Source organism: Camellia sinensis, chromosome 12, assembly GCF_055761805.1.
Source record: "Camellia sinensis isolate YWXY chromosome 12, ASM5576180v1, whole genome shotgun sequence".
Lineage (NCBI taxonomy): Eukaryota > Viridiplantae > Streptophyta > Magnoliopsida > Ericales > Theaceae > Camellia > Camellia sinensis.
In genome coordinates, this window is record NC_138972.1 from 62,558,781 (window position 1) to 62,578,805 (window position 20,025).

General features: G+C 38.5%; 1 protein-coding gene and 1 long non-coding RNA gene across 3 annotated transcripts; both read left to right on the top strand.

Moving 5' to 3' along the window:
* Positions 1 to 11,893: 11,893 nt before the first annotated feature.
* On the top strand, positions 11,894 to 15,065 carry LOC114291912 (uncharacterized). Its single transcript, XR_003639520.2, has 3 exons — positions 11,894 to 14,402; positions 14,683 to 14,705; positions 14,995 to 15,065. It is a non-coding gene; the product is annotated as an uncharacterized LOC114291912 (long non-coding RNA).
* A 744-nt stretch (positions 15,066 to 15,809) lies between these two features.
* Positions 15,810 to 17,569, top strand: LOC114291911 (uncharacterized). Of its 2 annotated transcripts, XM_028235797.2 has the most exons (3): positions 15,814 to 16,169; positions 16,741 to 16,799; positions 16,961 to 17,569. In XM_028235797.2, exons 1-3 carry the CDS (start codon positions 15,830 to 15,832, stop codon positions 17,063 to 17,065), a joined length of 504 nt encoding a protein of 167 aa, XP_028091598.2. In that variant the 5' UTR covers positions 15,814 to 15,829; the 3' UTR covers positions 17,066 to 17,569. The 2 variants fall into 2 exon arrangements, with proteins under 2 accessions (XP_082754903.1, XP_028091598.2); XM_082898777.1 differs by having other exon boundaries at positions 15,810 to 16,169; positions 16,741 to 17,569.
* Positions 17,570 to 20,025: the final 2,456 nt, after the last annotated feature.

Genomic DNA, 20,025 nt, shown 5'->3' on the forward strand with positions numbered 1-20,025 from the left:
GTTCAGTTCATCATCTGCGGGGGTAAGCTGTACAAGAGGGGTCATCTGGGAATGCATAAGCTCTGTGTAGAAGCTGAAGAATCGAAGCGCCTGATGGAGGCCATCCATGGAGGAGAGTGCGGTGCACACATGAATGGAGTAATGCTGGCCAGAAAGATCCTCAGACAGGGCTACTACTGGTCTACCATGGAGGAGGATTGTATCGGCTTTGTTCGGCGATGCCATAAATGCCAGATCCATGCAAACCGTATGAACATCCCACCGTCAAAGCTGTACAACATGAAGTCCCCATGGCCATTTTCCATTTGGGGAATTGATGTGATCGGAGCTGTTACCCCGAAGGGGTCGAATGGGCATGACTTTATCCTGGTAGCGATAGATTATTTCACGAAGTGGGTCGAGGCCCAATCATACGCGGTGTTGAAGGCGTCGCACGTCGCAAAGTTCATCAGAAACAACATCATCTGTCGCTACGGGGTGCCAAACGAGATTATTTCGGATAATGGTTCCCACTTCAAGAAGGAAGTGATTGACTTGTTGGAGAAATATAACGTGGCTTTTCATAAGTCATCCACATACCGGCCGTAAACCAACGGAGCAGTTGAGGCCGCCAACAAGAACATCAAGCATATACTGCGGAAGATGGTGGAAACCTACCGGGATTGGCCAGATAAGATGTCGTTTGCTCTGTGGGGCTACAGGACTTCAATTAGAACTTCTACCGGAGCGACTCCGTATTCATTAGTTTATGGAATGGAGGCCGTTCAACCTATCGAAATTGAGGTTCTGTCCTTACGGGTATTGGCTGAGTGTCAAATAGCTGAAGCAGATTGGCAGCAGAGCAGGTTTGAGGAACTCATGCTCTTTGACGAGAGAAGACTGAAAGCATTGTATCACGTTCAAAGTTATCAACGCAGAATTGCCCGGGCTTTCAACAAGAAGGTTAAGTCTAGAAATCTAAAGGAAGGGGATTTGGTGCTCAAGGACAACCTAGCTCCCATCCACGACCCAAGGGGCAAGTTCAGAATCAAAGCTATCTGGTCAGGTGGAGCTGTGGTTCTGATGGACCTAGATGGCCTGGAGTTCTCCCAACCGATCAACATGGACAAGTTGAAGAAATATTACCCTTGACAGGCTCGCTAGGCCGAAAACCCGAAAGGGCGACCTAGGCAAAAGTTAGAGCACAAAAAATTAGAAAATATAAAAACTGAGCTCGCAAGGCTGAAAACCCGCAAAGGGCGACTTTGGCAAAAGTTAGAGCGCAAAAGGAGAGTGAAAATACTCGAGTGAACCTAAGCCTGAACTACGTAAGGCTTAATTCCCATCTTTGGGATACGTAGGCAGCTTCATTCTGAAGTTCAGCCATAACCCTTTTCCCCGATCAACTTTGTCCATTTGATCATCTCAGTCATCTCTTTCTATCAGCATCCATTGGAACCTCCAGCGCAGTGCTCTTCAGACTAGGGGCAACTTTCCGTTGCTGTGCAGTGCTGTGGTGCTCTTCAAACTAGGGGCAACTTTCCAGTTGCAGGGATCTGGGGTTGTGCATCTCAGTGACAGATCTCAAGCGTGTCCAGTTCTGGTCCACATCGAAAATGATTTTTGAGAAGTTTTAATAAAAGCCGACTTTGTTCAAATAATCTTTTTACAACTTTGACCATTTTTGGACCAAAGCGGAAAATTTTCAGTACCACAACCTTCAATTTCATTGATTTCAAAACAGAGTTGTCCTGCTCTTGCATACAATCGAAGTTTCTTTTTCATTACATTCATAAAGAAAACTTGAAAGTACTAATAAAGCAATAAATCTGGGGCATAGTCCAGTCAGGTGCTCCTGCGCCCCCTCCCAGAGCTGGTCGAAGCCTCTGATGCCAAGCTGGGCCCAATCTGTGCTTCTTCGTTGAGCCAATCCACGCACTCGTCAGACAAAGTGCAACTGAAAGTAGGGGCAGGGGCCAGGAGTTCTCTCATCCTCCACGCGGTGGCCTGCCAAGCAAGCTGTGCGCCTCGGGCTGGGAATGCAACAGGATACTCTATCCCCTCTGACGGGCAGGATTGATCATGGCCAAATTGGCGTCGAATCCGAAATGGGAAGTAGAATACACAGTGAGTGAGACCAACCAATTGAATCCCAGTCTGCCGGGGCATATTGTAACTCATTGCCGGAAGGCTCAGCCAAGGGCACCGCCAAGCAATACGGTCTGCGAACAAGCGGCACATCCAAGCGAACCACCATCCCTCATCTAAGGCATTGACTAGACGGTGCCGGAAGAAGTAGCCGCGAGCTGAATATGCTGGGCAAGAGTCCACAACCTGCAGTTTGTCCATCAACCATACCCGGGGAGGGATGTAAAATGAGAGAGTAAAGAATAGAGAGATGTACGAGGAGAGAAAAGTGAGAATAGGGCCTTGTGAGAAAAGACCGAGCTTGAGGGCCGAGTGATGTGAGCAAATACATATGCGAGATTGGGTGGGAAACATTACCTGTAGTAGTAGTGGACTCCCTGCTAATTTGGTCGTCTCACGACGATAAAAGGCGTCTAAGCCCATTAACGTCTCAGCCAGAGTCATGGCAATGCAGCTCTTGCCCTCCTTCAAGCCTTGGGCAACCTCAATCAGCCGGACACTAGACCCTCCAGAGCCTGAGACGAATAGAAATGGGATAGCATGCACAAACAGAGGGCATATATGTCGCCGGAAGCCTTGCCAGTAATGGTTGTTGCGATCACCAGCATCAGAAAACCGATCGGTCAGACTCGGAATGTCCAGCATCCCGTCACAAATCAGAGACTGAGCGTCACGCATGCTGAGTCCACACATTCGCCCTAGGGATTGGGCATGGCCAAAATTAAGTTGGGGCAGGAGCTCCTAGTCGCGCTCGGACTCCATTAAGGCTCGGAAATCTTCAAAGGTAGGACATATCTCTTGCCCGGCAAAGCTAAAGACATGCGTCACCGGATTCCAAAACCTTGCCGCGGCATGGAGAAACGGAAGGTGCAATGGGGTACGACCCAGAGTGAATAGTGCATTTATGCCAAAACCCCGGAAATTCAACTTTTCCGAGCCATCCAAGCTAGCGATCCAAGCTGCGAGATTTTGAACAAGAAACTCTTCCATTAAAGCAAATCAGTTTGGAATTGAGAAAAACTACGAAGCTGGGTCTTTTGTAGGAGATAAGGTTGGGTGGAGGGCAGGTGTCAACATTCTGGTGATTCCCTCATTCATGTCCGGCCGACCAAATATTATGCCGACCGGCCATCATATTTTGCCGACCGAACAAATTTTTAGCCGATAGCCATTCCTTGTGGCCGATGGCCTCTCCCCCTGGCCGATGGGCTTCCTCCTGGTTCCCTGAGCTGTGTATGCTAGGGATTGGGGAACTCCACCACCTCCGATCCCTCCCCCGGTGATCGATTCTTGCAGAGTCACACTTGTCCGCTTATCGAGTTATTGTACATTTGTTTATCGAGTTGTATTTCACTCTCTTTGAGTTTGTTTTTGATTTGTCTATCGAGTTGTACTCACACTTGTTTAGTCCTATCATGCCTTTGTACATTTGCTTATCGAGTTGTAAGTCGGTTCACTGCCTGATTATTACGATGCGAATGCTCGGTGTTCAAAATGAGTTCAATTTCGTTCACATTGTGGTGTGATACCTTGCGATGCGATGCATAGAAAGTTTACAAATGCAAACATCTTTTGAATAAAATGGTTGTTTCATTCCCGTCATGTGCTTTGCAAAATGTGTAATTTTGAGAAAGAATAAAACCTGCCCGAGGCAGTGCAATGTTCTTAAACTACCAGTAAAAAGGAAAGTAAAACATAGAATGACAGGGTAGCCAAGTGTCGGAATGGATACCAGAAAAACTCCCCTTGCGGTCAACGCACCTTCCATGCCTTTGTTCGGGTCAACGACATGGTTTCGCACCTTCGTTACTTGAGACCCTGCGGGGAAGCACACTTTTGAAACATGGACCTTCGAGTCGGCCTCAGGCCACAACTTCTGCGAATGATGCTCGATACGTACGAAGAACGTCCCTTCACATATCCTTTCCATGTCTTGAGGATTCCCACAAATCGCTTCAATTACGCTGTGTTACAATGTTTTGCATCCCTGTATTATGGACGATATGTTCCCACTCACATGTGTTCAAGTCTCTCTTTATATACTTTACTTGCGTAGACCGCATGTTAATTACATTACCTGCGTAGACCGCATGTTTGTAATCACTTTCTTTACTTGCGTAGACCGCATATTAATTACATTACCTGCGTAGACCGCATGTTTGTAATCAATTTCTTTACTTGCGTAGACCGCATGTTAATTACATTACCTGCGTAGACCGCATGTTTGTAATCACTTTCTTTACTTGCGTAGACCGCATGTCAATTACATTACCTGCGTAGACCGCATGTTTGTAATCAATTTCTTTACTTGCGTAGACCGCATGTCAATTACATTACCTGCGTAGACCGCATGTTTGTAATCACTTTCTTTACTTGCGTAGACCGCATGTCAATTACATTACCTGCGTAGACCGCATGTTTGTAATCACTTTCTTTACTTGCGTAGACCGCATGTCAATTACATTACCTGCGTAGACCGCATGTTTGTAATCACTTTCTTTACTTGCGTAGACCGCATGTCAATTACATTACCTGCGTAGATCGCATGTTTGTAATCAATTTCTTTACTTGCGTAGACCGCATGTCAATTACATTACCTGCGTAGACCGCATGTTTGTAATCACTTTCTTTACTTGCGTAGACCGCATGTCAATTACATTACCTGCGTAGACCGCATGTTTGTAATCACTTTCTTTACTTGCGTAGACCGCATGTTAATTACATTACCTGCGTAGACCGCATGTTTGTAATCGCTTTCTTTACTTGCGTAGACCGCATGTCAATTACATTACCTGCGTAGACCGCATGTTTGTAATCACTTTCTTTACTTGCGTAGACCGCATGTTAATTACATTACCTGCGTAGACCGCATGTTTGTAATCAATTTCTTTACTTGCGTAGACCGCATGTTAATTACATTACCTGCGTAGACCGCATGTTTGTAATCACTTTCTTTTCTTGTGTAGACCGCATGTTAATTACATTACCTACGTAGACCGCATGTTTGTAATCACTTTCTTTACTTGCGTAGACCGCATGTTAATTACATTACCTGCGTAGACCGCATGTTTGTAATCACTTTCTTTACTTGCGTAGACCGCATGTTAATTACATTACCTGCGTAGACCGCATGTTTGTGACCACCTACATTACTTGCGTAGACCGCATGTTTTTCTTGCGTAGACCGCATGATTGTTCAATTTCATTACTTGCGTAGACCGCATGTTTGTTTAATTTCATTACTTGCGTAGACCGCATGTTTTGCTTGCGTAGACCGCATGATTGATCAATTTCATTACCTGCGTAGACCGCATTCTTATGTCCAATTTCATTGCTTGCGTAGACCGCATGCTTATGATCAAATTCATTACCTGCGTAGACCGCATGTTCCACTTACACATCTGTACCTTCACAACATTGTTATGCTCCCCACTTGCTTTGCGTTGTCACGCATTTCGAGTACACTATTATGCATATTGTTAACGATATTGTACCTGTTAAGTTTGTTTTCTTTGCAGGCACGATATTGTATGTACGGTTCATTTGAGGCTGGTGCAACCAGACGAGCCGCGCAGGTATTATATCCTCCGAGTGAGACGTATTTAGAATTACATAATTCTCTTACATCCCTTCTGCATTGTAGTGTAGCTCGGTGTATGCTAGCTTAAAACTGTCGCATGTGTGCTTCGTTACAGCTTTCTTTGCATGATCATAAGTTATGCTCGGCTTCGTGCATTGTCTTGCATTTTACCCCTGCCTTCGGGCGCATACCTTGTTTGTCTTGTATGTTTGTCTGAGTCTTCGGCCTTGTCAAAAATGGGTTGTCTCTGGGCTTTGACATTCACTCCCGTCATTGTTATGACTTTCGAGTTCTGTCAAAGAGGGGCAACTGTAGACACCTCATTTTTGACCGTCCTCAAGACTTGGATGTCACCATTGGAACACTTGGTGATTACCCTCGTTTGTGTTCGTTTGGAGTTCCCGGAGGTCTCGGCTACACGCCTTGCCTCAGGATCTCCGAACTCGACTGTTTAGTGTCTGGTTTCACACCAAACACTCGTGTTTTGCCTTGGAGGGGCAGGGAATGCCTTGTGAGGCATCCCCACACACCACCGGCCATGGCCATAGGCCACCGACTGTGTTTTGTTGCTGTCGGCAATCTATTTTGCCGGTCGGCACTGTTTGTTGCCGGTCGGCACTAAATTTTGTCAAAATGACATTTTTGGGCAGCCGACCACTGTTCATCTACTTTATGTAGATATTTTGTGCCAGCTGTGATAGCTGGCACCAACTCTGCTTCCCTCCATACACGTGTATGGAGGGATTTCCCTCTAAGCAAGCTTGTTGTATAAGCTTTGCAAGAGGGACTTCTATAAGAGGAGAGGCCTTCTCCTTGCTCTAGGTTAGAGACTTGGAAGGCAAAACCAGAGCTTACACATATAGATACACCCTATCCCTATATTTCCCTCTCTCTCCTCCCTTGTGTGTGTTTCTTGGCCTAAAAGTGTGATTTTACCTTACTTTTGCACGAATACACACACTATTACACCTTGCTCCGAGATTGAGGACTTTGAGGGTTGATTCTTGAGTTTTTGGGCTGTTTTTGATCAAAAAAAGGGGGCTGTCTTGGCTGTTCTTGAAGTGTGCTTCAAGGGTGAGCATTTTACTTTAGTTTCCCCAAACTTGCAATAGTCTTTTACCTATCTTGCTTGCTGATTTAGTTTTCGTGCATAACATAAAAAAGGCTTATATTTTCATGCTTAAGAACTTTCATTAAGGGTCCTTTGTGGTTTGAGTTCAAACTCACCCCTCTTAGGCCTTATTTGGCCTTTTTGTTGCCTCTTTGTTAAGGCCTTGTTTGCTTAAGTGTTTTGGTCTTTTCACCACTGAAAACCAGTGGATTTTCAGTGGTGAGGAAGGTGGTTTGAAGTCTTGCATAAGGGAGGAACACCCCTCTCCCTTCATTGTCTTATTTCCTTGCATTTTGGCTTAAAGGGTAACATGCATGCTTGATTGGTTTTCCCCCTTTTTCAGAGGTTTTTGGGTGTTTTTAGGTCATATGTAATCTCTATTTTTGGTTGGATTTGTGGCCTTTTGCATGCTTAATATACTTGCTTTACATTCCTCCATTTGGCCTAGAAATGCATCTCATGTTTAGGCCATGATTCTTGCATGTGTTGGCTTAGTCCCGTGAAGGTGTTGGCATTATTTTACCATGTTTAAGGTCTGTTGGCCATCTATTTCAGTCATGCTTGCCTTATTTGGTGTCCTCTCTTTGTGTTTTGGCTTGTAAGCTTTGAACATTTTGACTTCTAGCATGCATAGCTATGACCATCCTCATGATTTGGCATCATTTAGGATCGTTTTTCAGCCCATAAATCATGTTTGTATGTGTGCATGTGTGACCTCTTTCATGCCTTGAGGGTGTGCCCTCTTATGCCTAGAAATGAGCCTTGGTGCATGCATCCCCTTGGAGCCATTTAAGCTGCCATATCAGTAGGTTTGGAGTCCATTTTGCATGTTAAATTTCTATTTTGGCTTGTCCAATTCATGCCATGAGTGGTCATGTTGGTGTGAGTGAAGTGCCCCCCTTTTGTGCCTTAACCTTAGTACCATAGGCTTGCTTGTTGGCATAAGTATTTGTCCACCCTTTTAGGCACTTTTGGCCACTGTTTTGGGGTGGATTAAGGTTTGCCCCTTTATGGTTTACGGCCTCTTTGCATGCTTGTCTCATGTCCATTGCATATTTGCTTCATTAAGTGATGTAATATCTTGATCCCATTGCTCAAATTGTCCATGTTTGCATTGCATTTGCATCTTGCATGCCTAGCATTGCATACTTGCCATATTAGTTGCATGGTATTCGGCATGCCTTGCATTTCCAATCCCATGTTGTATCTTTGAGGCATTGTTTGCATAACATGCATTGCATTACTTGGTTTGGGGTGTCAAACCAAGTGTAAGGGTCAAGGAGCATTCATACTATAAGTGATGTAATGCGCCTTGACTCTCGGTCACCGGGGCCCTTGACTTCGGTATGATTGGGTCTTGGTCCTCATTTGTGTGATTGCATGCATTTTTACATCAAGTGGCAAACTCGATCTCTTGGGCTATCATGCACCATTGATGGCTCAAGGATCGAAGGTCATGCTTTTCTGAATTCAAAGCATGATGGGAAACATGACCGTGCTCACATGTGCCTGAAATCCCATGCCATATACTGTCTGCCTTCTGTTGCTGTCAAAACTGGCCTCTGCAGGAACCTTTTGCCGACCGGCATTGTATGAATGGCCGATAACCCCAACAGCGGCCGATGGAAATTATACAGGGCCGGTGGGAATTTCCTCCAGCCGGTGGTACTCTTCAGCATGCAAGGAACCTGTCCTAGGACTTTGGAAATTTTCAGAAAGACAGGGCAGTATAAACAGAGGCGGCAGTGGTATGGTACGGGCTTTCCGGGTGAACCAGATTTCGAGCATGCATCATTCGCGCATCCCGAGGCGGAGGCTGTGGCCACCTTTCTCCTTTTTTTGCATTCTTTCTATTAATTAGTTAGAAATTCTGTAATAATTAATGTATTTGTTATCCAGACTGTAATATTTATTTGTACCCTCTGAGTGAAGGCAATTGTGTAATAAGTGTGCGTGAGTGGGTGTATGTCTTCCAACCCCACGTCTTTCTTCCCTTTTATTTACCTGCTTACGATGGTAGACTAGGGCATATTTAAAATTAGCATACCTTATGCAATGCATGTGTGCGTTCATACATTTGTCCCGCATACACTGGGCTCGGTACATCACGCTAACTACATTTGTATTTCAGTTCCAAATTGAATATGTGCATTAAACTGGTTGCATTTCATATACCATGTTTAGGATAGCCGAGCCTATCTAATTGCATCCTGTATGTGCTGCATTAGTCAATTTAACATGAACTAGGATCACGCATGTTTGTTAACCAGTTTATTGTTTTGGCTTGGAGTACGATGTAAGTATTTATGCTTTAGCATCATCGCATGTGTGTGAATGCTATCATGACAGTATGCTTACCATGTGGCTAGTTGCTTATGTGATAAACTGTTTGAATGCCTGTGGGTGAAGGTTGGATTATTTGAGTTGGAAAAACTCGTTGAAATCCGTATTTTAGCCTACTTGCGAGTAGCAAATTCCAAAACATTTTCCAAAACAAACGGATATGCAATGTTTCTTTCCAAATTAGGCAATCTGGTCTATACTTGTTTGTTGTGCGCATAACATAGTAATTCTAGGCTAACAATTGGAATAAGAACACATAAACATTTTCAAAAACGGATATCACGGTTAGTAGAGGCCGATCTTCGGATCGAGCGAGAGGGGGTGCTCATAGCTGACCTTCCCCAATCGTACCCTAGCTCCCGAGCCGAGACAACTCCGGTGATGACGGACATGTGGCCTTCGACACCGAGTCAGGGTTTCCTAAATTCCCCCATAAAAAAAAAATATTTAGGTGGCGACTCTGTATCTGGCAAAGCAGTCCATGTTTGGCACTTCTTTCCTAAAATCTGTTTTCTCAAAACGATTTGCCAGATTTGGACTCTTTGGTTCAAGATTAAGAACCGCGATACAAATCGAGTTCGAACTAGTAGCGGGGTCCCTCGCGGACGCGTCTACAGATGTTTTCAAAATTTTGTCATTAAAAGTTTTTTTTTTTTTACTTCTTGGAATGACATGTTAGCAACTATCCTCAATACGATAGAAATTAGCTCCTAAATATCTTTTGCAACAAAATTTTCACTTTTAGAGACCAAAAAATTTACTTTCTAAAACTCTTATATGTTATAATGTAAGACAAATAAAGCTATGGAAAGGTTGAGATTAGAAATTGAGTGAGGGAATTAGTGAATTTTTAAATAATTTATAAGCCAAAATTATATTTTCTAGAACAAAAAAATAATTATTATTATAATATTAAAAAATTAATAATAATTAAAAAAATATTAATTTTATATATTAATACTATCTATAGTATTACCAACACGATGGTATACAAACAAACACTTTTTTATCTTATATCTCTAACTTAATATCATTATATTAATAATCGCCTCACTCAATCTCATCATACTCTTGATCTCCTCCATTTTGTGTAGCCAAAAAACGTGGTTGATGTTGTCGTTTGCACACCAAAATATTCTATATATAACCAAGTAATAACTACTACTCCGAAGTACAGTAGTTATGACCAGGTGTCGATCTTCAGAGACTAATCGAGTTGTGTTGACTCAAAAATAATAATGAAAGTAATTTAAAATGATTGATTTTGAAAATTAGTTTAGAAAATAATAAAACTAAACTTAATAAAACATAAAATAAGTAAAATAAAATAAGAAATATCTTAGGGTTTTGAATCCGCCGCAAATCTGATAATTAGGGGTCATTGCATTAGTTTTCAGAAAATCATTAATTTAGCTAAAATGATGTAAATTGATCAAAAACACATCATCAAAAAGATTTGTATATTAAAACCCGAAAGTCACAAATCATATTCGCTTAGCACAGACCGTAACCACCAAACTAAACTAAACTATGGTTGATGCACAACCCGTCTTACTAGATTTGATTCGTCTAACAATTTTAATACATCGCAATGAAAATAATTGTATAACATGATTTGAATAAAATATTTATTGGACAAAAAGAGCTACAAGTTATATAATTTATCAAAATCAAATTAAAAATAAAAATATCAAATACAATTTATCTCAATTATTTGGTCAAGATTTCATCTCTATATTAAGAAAAAAAATATTAATTATTAGAACTCATATAACTACTACACTCTAATAGATACAAATTATATCCTCCCACTCTCTTTTTTTCTTTCTTTTTCCCTATTGGCCGAAGCTTTCTGCTTCCTTTTTTTCTTGCCTCAACCGAGCTCCCTGTTTATAAAGGAGAGAACCTGCAGAACAAAACGTAAAATATAATATAATAACGAAATATTATATTATCTATGTTATTATTGAGTAAATGCCTAAATTAATTTAGGGAAACTTACTACGCATCAACTTTATATACGCTAAAATAAAAAATAAAAAATAATTATTATACACAACGTAAACAAAGTTTGAACCCATGATATTTAATTTCATTAAAAACATATATCTTACTTAAACAATATAAATATTATGATATTAAATTTTTTATTATGTACTTTTATTATTGGTTATCTAAATTACATACATATTACGTGTACTCTTAATTTTATGCTGTTAATGAAATTTTCCTTTGCTGATCAAAAAAAAAAAACGTGTACCATCCTTATATATATATATATATATATATAATATCAGTGGGAAGGGGGTGTAGGCAAGCCGACACTCTCGTTGATAATTTTTATTTTTATTTTTAATTTATTTTCTAATATATATAATAATATAATATATAAAATATTTAATATGTATTATTCACTTTAATATTTGTACAAACATTTAAAATATATAAAAACACATAAAAATATGTAAAATTATAAAATAGTAAAAGTAAATAGATTAATAAAATATATTTTAATGGATCAAATATGTAATATTTAGGCCCCAATCAATAGCCAAATTATTTATGTTGTGTATAAATAAAAACTCTCAAGAAACCAACCTAGTACACAAATTATTTACGTTAACTTATATTTCTCTTTGTTTGAACGAAATTTTTATTTAATAACTATTCACTCACATAGACAACCTGGTTGTCACTGTCACTCATATAATTATACACTACAAGAATTTACACATTTGGCGACCACTTTTGCCGACCAAAAAAATTTTGGTCGCAAAAAAATGACATTTGGCGACCAAATATTAATTAGTCGCGAATGATCAAAAATTTTCGCGACCAAATATGAGTTGGTCGCAGAAGGTCACATTTTGGCGACTAAAAATGAGTTAGTCGCAGAAATTGGTATGCTTTTGGCGACCAACTACATTTTTGGTCGCGGAAGATTACATTTTGGCGACCAAAAAAAATTAGTCGCCAAATTAGTACTTTTAGCGACTAATATTTTAGTCGCCGTTGATTGAGATTTAGCGACTAAAAAATTTTGTTGGCGAACGTACATTTTCTTCGACTAATATGGTGTTTTGGTCGCCAAAAGTTTGGGAGGGAAATTTGAAACATGGAGGGGGAAAATGAAATTTTTTGGCGACAAAAAAAATTTGGTCGCCAGGTACAAAACGACGTCGTTTTGTACCTGGAAAACGGGAAAAAAAAATTAAAAAAAGCTCTGATCTCCTCTGTCTCCAACTCGCTCTGTGTATGTTGATCCACCCTCTCCCTCTCTCTGTGTTCTCTCTCTCAATCGTGCCCACTCTCTCTAGCTCACCGAAGTCCCTTACAACCATTGCTCACGTCCGTCGCACATCTCCATCGCCATCGCCATCGTCCTCTGTCTAATGGACTCCTCATCTCTGGGGGATCCTCACCCAATCTCACCTCATCGCTGACCAGCGTCGCACGCCACTGCTAGCGCCACCGCCACCGCCGCCACCGCATCCTCACAGGTTCTCTCTCACTCTCGGTCTGTCTGTTTGTCTCTCTCTGTCTCTCTGTTTCTCGCTCTCTCCCTCTCTAGCCTTTGCCCTCGGTCTCTCTCTGACCACAAGTCTACCGCCGACCCACATCTCATACCGAGCTAGGGTTTCTCTCTCTCTATCCTCTTCATTTTGGTTTCGAGATCCATCTATGGAGATGGAGTACGTGACGGAATTTCATCACACTCACATGGATCGACGTCCGAAGAAGCGTCCCAGGTTAGGTTGGGACGTCTCTCATACCCCAAAGGTGAAGTCTTTACATTTCTCAAATTATACAAATATACATATACATATCAATATCTTTTGTATTAGCTTGTTTGGATGGAAAATTCTTTCCAGGAAAACGAAATTGAACTAGAAAGAATCTAGTTTTGGTTATTCTATTTTGTTGGATTTCAACTTGTGATGTTCAATTGTTGCTTTAGGGTTCATCTGAATTCTCTTTGGATCTTTAAATTTGAATGAATTGTTGATATGGGAACTTGATATGTTTGATGGAGAAAATTCAGGAGGTGATTTGTGGTTTATTTTTATCCCAATCAAGTTTGAATAAGGTATGTCGATAAATTGCGGTTCATTGTAATAATGCTATTAAATCTTTACCTTTTTTTTGGGTTTCAGAACAGCCTAGCTATTACCTCTGGATGATTTGAGAAAGAGGAGAAAAAAAATATTGCAAAGTCTGATCCATCTTAGCGTTTTATTCTTTCGGCATTAGACATTGAATTTTTTTTTTTGTTTTGAATAATTTCTAGCATTGCTTTGAATTTGCCATTGATTATAATGTGGGAGCTAAAAAATTGTTGGTTATGATGAGGGATGGCACATTATATTTGAATCATATTTCTATCATGATTGCTTAAAAAATTAATATGTTCTAGGTGTTAGGAAAATGAATATGTTATTTTTAGAATAGTTTGTATCATTGTATGAGTTTGGCAATATGGATAAATTGTTTGGAATGGTTTACTTATCCATATGTTGATGCCTTGTTTTATTGCTGAGAAGATGTAAGACAATAAGTGAAATGCTAGATTTAGGTTTTGTGGTTTTGTTTGATACCAAGCCAAACCAAGCCTTAAGTCCCATCAAATGGAGTCGGCTATTGGTTTTGCTTGATAAAACTTAAAATTTCTGGTGCTAAGTAATGAATTTATAAATTTAAAATTTTTATGAGAAATATACCAAGTAATCTTCACAGTTGCAGGCTGTGTTGGTTCAATTCATGGTTTTTATTTTCAGAGAAGTGGCTCCTGGTGTCATCTATATCGAGGGCAGAAGGAAATTGTATAGCTTTACTTTAAATGAGGGTTATAACTTGTAATTAATTATGATCAAGTCTATTTTTTCTGCTTGTTTTGGCTTTTGTCTGTGGCTTTGAGCTTCTTCAACCGGTTATATTCTAGCTTCGTATGCTCAATTCCTTTGGGATGCAGCAGAGGAAGAGGTAGAGGAAGGGCACTGTGGAATGGACAGCAGCAGTATGACATCACCAAAGTTTCTTGGATCTTGTCATCACCCACCTTTAACTGCAGCTAGGGTGGACTTATTTGTTAGCTGATATGCAGTTTGCTTCTTTTCCTCTTCCTATATTGATTTTTAGATCTATCTTTTGGATCAGCACCAACACTACGATAGGCTGCTTGAGCATCTTGACACGACCACTCCATTTTCTGGATTTGGCATAAAAAAGATGGGAGAGTCTAAGGTTATATTTCTACATATTTTTCTTTGAGTTTTTGTTTTGAGAACATCTGTCATGTATTTTTGTAACTGATTATGATAGTATGAATAATGCAACATTTAATAATTAATTTCTATTCAGATAATTTGATGGATAGTCATTTAATAATGGAATTATCTTTTTTATAAGTTTCATATATAGTTCCAGCACTTCAATTAATTTGGTTGTGAACATTTTTCCTAGTATGTTCTCTTTTTATTCTTTAGCTCACTAGAAATGATCTGGCTTCTGTTGTCTTCCATAGGTTCAACGAGTTAATACTTATGGGTAAGGAAGCTTCTTGTTCCTCTATTTTTTTTGGGTTTATTTTCTTTGTGTTTCTTGATTTAAATAAAAAGATTCCAGAAACCTAAGATGACGGCAGCATAGTTGGCGAAAACATTGCATACCGGTATTTTTTTCACAGTTTAACAGTGTTTTAGAAATGTCGGGAAACTAGACATTATTATTAGTGTTAGTGCAATGCAATACACCATGTTACTTGCTTGGTAGAATAATGACACTGAATTGGTCAGTGCTCTGTATAACTTCTGTATTCTCCGTTTCTTTGCGGCAGCATGCAGCGTGCTCATCTGCAGATGGACGACAGACAATCAAAAACAGCTTTAGAAGAGGGAAAACTCGAAGCATGGATCCCCAGTTTCGCATTTAACCTTTTGTATTCCGTGCAGCCATCCTGTATCTTAAGAATCCAAGCATGGATCCCCAGTTTCGCATTTATTTTTCACAGGAGTGGTTTAATGCCCTCCATCTTTCAGTTAGGAACTTCTTAAGCGAGATGTTTAATGGTACCCATATCCTTAAAATATAAATTTTCACGCATTTGTCTCATAGTTCCCTACCCCAACCCCAATACAAATGCATATAACTGACCATTTATCTTATGCCCAATATTTGCTTTGGAAGCCATTTGAGGTTAATGTTATTCTTTTTTTCGTATGTTGTTCTGTTAAACTGATTAGTAGTTTGTAGATTATGATTATAAGATAAACTGTTAACATTTAGAAGAGGTGTGTACTATGTAAAATGCCAACATGCATAACACGACCAATTAGTAGAAGGGGCTTGGCTTAACCTTGACATACTTCTGCTGGTAGTAACCAGGAAACTAATGTGGCTATGTCTTTGCAATCACATTGACCACATACTGTATTATCACAATACTTTTTGATTACGTGGAAATTTTCCTTAGCTAATTTACGCATCCCTGCCCTACTGAAGATCAGTTCTGAAAAGAATACTGTCAACCGACTCAAAAAAGACATTAGGCAACTTAATGTTAGATTGTCTGAACTTCAGGCTTTGTTGGAGGAGAAAGAAGCTTAGTTATTTTGATCAAGGAGGTAAGTGTGGTCTGCCTGGAGATACTTATATTTTTCTTTATACTGTCAATGCTTTGCTTACCACATTATCGTTATAACAGTAATGCTTCATCAGTATTGGAAGTAAGAATGGGCCAGACAAATGGCACAATGAGCTCCGTAACCGGGATTCCATCAACCGGTGTTCATGAAGTGAGTGTTCTCCCATCCAGGGTTTCTCATGAAACTTGTGCACCTGCGAGTGAAGCAGATTCAGCGAAGGATTGGGTTGTTGCTGGACCTGCCGAGGTTTCATCAGAATTGATCCCATCGAAGTTTGCCCAAGGTTCAAGTTCTAAATTAGACCGCTGTCTTGGAGAGAGTGGGACAAGTGATACCCTTGAAATGCTTCGGGATGACTTTTATATTGGTAAGTCATGATTGCATTCATTCTCTCGTTTATATATGAATAAAAACGAGTGATAGCTTAGTGCTCATTTGTCACAAGGATATGCAGACATGACATAAACACAACGCTTTACGGGATATGGACACAACAATTTTGATCAAGTGGGCATGGGGAAAACATCTCAATATGTAGAATTTAAGTTCTATTTGTATACATATTTCTATTTCACAAGAGACCAATATATAATTGATTGATTTGTTCTAGTTTCCATATTAACAATTGCATTACTTGGAAGATGAACCCTCAATAGCTCTTTTCATCGGAAAGAGTTCCATATACATATTTTCAACATATACTACTACTCATTCTGTATTAGTTATAGGATTTTTTTCCTTTTTTAAAAATTATATTCGAAAGTGTCCAGTGCTTGCTTGACTTGTGCAAGCACTGGACATGTCTTCTCCAGCATAGTATTATTGTGCTTCACAGATGATTTTCTTCTGAACAAAAATAGGGAAATTTTCTATTCTAATAATAAGGAAAATAGCTTGTCCCACAGTACTGAAAGTAAATATTGATTGTGTTGTTGCAGAAACTGGCAGAGAAATGGATGGAGAAGAAGAATTTTTGGAAGTGAAAGTAGATTTTCAGGTTATATGGCTTATAACACTATTTATGACTTTTGATGTTACTCTCCAAAATTTTGCTGCTGAAATTTGTTCTCCCCTTGCCCGTATTTGTCTTGTTTATTTACTGCATTTGTTTGTTCATTTATGTTTGATGTCTGTGTAACTTTCTATAACATAATATAGGAGACATTTTTAGGCCACACAAGTCCAATCAGTCGGTGCCGCTTTTCTGCATCAGGAAACAATATTGCCAGTGCTTCTGTGGATGGTACTGTCAGGTATTTATGATGAAAGCTGTTAACATGCTGAGATTACCTATACCAGGAGAGTAATGTGGGAGGCTGATAAGCTAGTTGGAATTTTTAAAGAAAGAAAACACGGAAGGCTATGGTATGCCCTTGTCTGGAACATGAAAACATGGAAAGCTTAACTGTCCTGATTTTGTGGAACAGGGGTAGTCTATACCGCCTCATCCATAGGGCAGATGCTGGTGAAGTTTACCTTGTTGACGCGTACGACAAAGAGAGATTTGCAGAGGCCAGAAAGGAGTTGGATGCCTTACATAAAAAAGAACAACAATACTCAACCTTGTTAAGACCAGATGTTCTTTTTTTTTTAAATTGATTTTGATTATGTTAAATTTTTGTTGGAATGAATTGTTTTTTGGTTTTTGGGGTTTAGAATAGGGTTTTGTGAATCGTTCCTTGTTTTTGGAATCAATGTTGCTGCTACTGAGTTATGTGTTGAAACTTGGATATAGAAAATTTTATAATAAAATCTGTTTTGATTATGAATTCGTCCTGTTTTGATTATGAATTCGCTAAATATACAGGTGTATTATTTTCTTGCTTTGGCGACCAATTTATTAGTCGCGGCATCCAAAATAATTTTTTTTCACAAAAAATGATAATTGCCGACCAAGAGTTTTGGTCGCAAAAAATACATCTATTGCCGACCAAAACAGCTCTTGGTCGTGGAAACTCACTTTTGCCGATCAAAAGTTTTGGTCGCGAAAAGTAACAAATGACGACCAAATTTTTTGGTCGCGAAATGTGATAATTGGCGACCAAAACATTTGGTCGCGAAATGTGATAATTGGCGACCAAACTTTTTGGTCGCAAAATGTGACAATTGGCGACTAAGAAATTTTGGTCGGGAAAATATCACTTTTCGCGACCAAAGTGTTTTAGCGACAAAATAAATTAGTCGCGGTAATTAAATATTTAGCGACCAAAAATTTAGTCGGCAAATCCAACTTTTGCCGACCAACGAAAAATTTTGGTCGCGAATTACTTTTGCCGACCCTCAATTGGCGACCAAACTAGCGACCAAAAATTTTGGTCGCGGATAACTTTTGCCGACCAAAAATAGACTTTTAGCGACCAATTTTTTTGTTGCTAAAAGTGTTAATTCTTGTAGTGATAGGACAAGTAATACAAATAGGAAAAAAAATAAATAAATAACAATAATAACAATACAAGCACTCTTACCTCACGTGTTGCATTGCATTATTACACAAGACAATAATTTATTTATAATGCATACACAACAAACATTTCACTCTTTATTTTCTCTGTCTAAACCAATACATTCACACAATTAATATCAACCCACTTCATACTATCATCATATGTGTTTGGTTGAATTTTTAATTTTTAAATTTTAAATTTTAATTTAATAGAAAAACTAATTTAAAATTAATTTGAAAAAAACAAATACAAAAAAAATATTTTAAAATTTTTAAAATTATTTCTACCTCAAAAAAAATCATATGAAAATATTAATATTTAATCACATCAAAAATATTTGTAACATTATTTTTTCAAGTTTTTTTTAATATTTTTTATCTCACCCAAAGGGGGGGGAAGATGTGAGAAAATAAGAAATCTATGACTTCAGTAGAGTTCTTTTGGGGAGTGTGTATTGCTTCGGTTTGCATGGAGGAGGTGATAAAATGTAATTTACTTTTTCTTAAAAGAGTAAAATCGGATAAACCCTTTCTGCATATGTATCTTTTTTTCTTTTTTTTTTTTAATTACACTTATCTCTCTTATGTTGCGTTTGGTTGGGAGATTTAAGGAGGGATTTGGAAAGGAAAATGGAAAAGGTAGGCGAAATGAGAATAAAATATGCCTAAATTTCACATAGTTTCACACACCTTTTCTTTTTTCCTTTCCAAATCCCTCCCCAAATCCTCCAACCAAACACAGCATTACACTTTTATTATATTCTTACTTTTGATCTATTTATTTTCAATTGTGATTGATAGTCAATCCTGGATATTTTAAATCAAGTTACAATGTCATCATTTTATTTATTTACTGTCAATGAAATTGGTGAAAATTAGGATTTTAATGAAAGTGTAAAGATTAAAATAATTTTGATAAAATGTAGAAATGTTAATGAGAAAAAAAAAATGTCACTTTTACCAATTTGACAAGTTACGTCAATCATATTAATTATAAATGGACAAAAGTGTGATATTATAGCTTAATTTAAAATGTAAGACATTAGCTGACATAATTAAAAGGGAAAAGGCCAAAATGACATTACAATAAGTGTAATTAACCCATTTCCTTTCCTTTAAATAAAGGTTGTTTCACAGCCAAACAATCACAACAGCAGCAGCATCAGCAGAGCTTTGTTAGAAACTCATTGCAATGGCTCTTCCTCTTCTTAAACTTGTAGCTCCAACCTCTTCTCTTTACACTTCAACTAGGATACCATCTCAAAGCTGTTTAAATATGTATCTGAAGACTTTATATATTTACATTAACTTATATATCTCTTTGTTTCAACGACATTTTTATTTAAAAAAGCAACATACGCGGTCATTCTCACTCATATAATTATAGGACAAGTAATACAAATAAAAATCAAAAAAAAAATATAATACAATACAATACAAGCACTCTTTTGTCTCACATGTTACATTGCATTATTACACAGGACAATAATATATTTATAATACATACCCGGCAAACATTTCACTCTTCATTTCTCTGTCTAAACCAATACATTCACACAATTAATATCAACCCAATTCATCCTATCATCACATGTGTTTGGTTGAAATTTAATTTTTAAATTTTAATTTAATAGAAAAACTAATTTAAAAAAATAAACACAAAAAAAAATTAAAAATTTTAAAAATTATTTACCTCAAGAGAGAGAGAAATCATATGAAAATATTAATATTTAATCATATGAAAAATATTTTTAACATTATTCTTTCAATTTTTTATATA

Coding starts and splice junctions, on each gene's coding strand:
- LOC114291911 (XM_082898777.1), top strand. CDS start 15,830: ATGCTTTGCTTACCACATTATCGTTATAACAGTAATGCTTCATCAGTA. Junction 16,170..16,740: donor TCGGGATGACTTTTATATTG/GTAAGTCATGAT, acceptor GTGTTGTTGCAG/AAACTGGCAGAGAAATGGAT.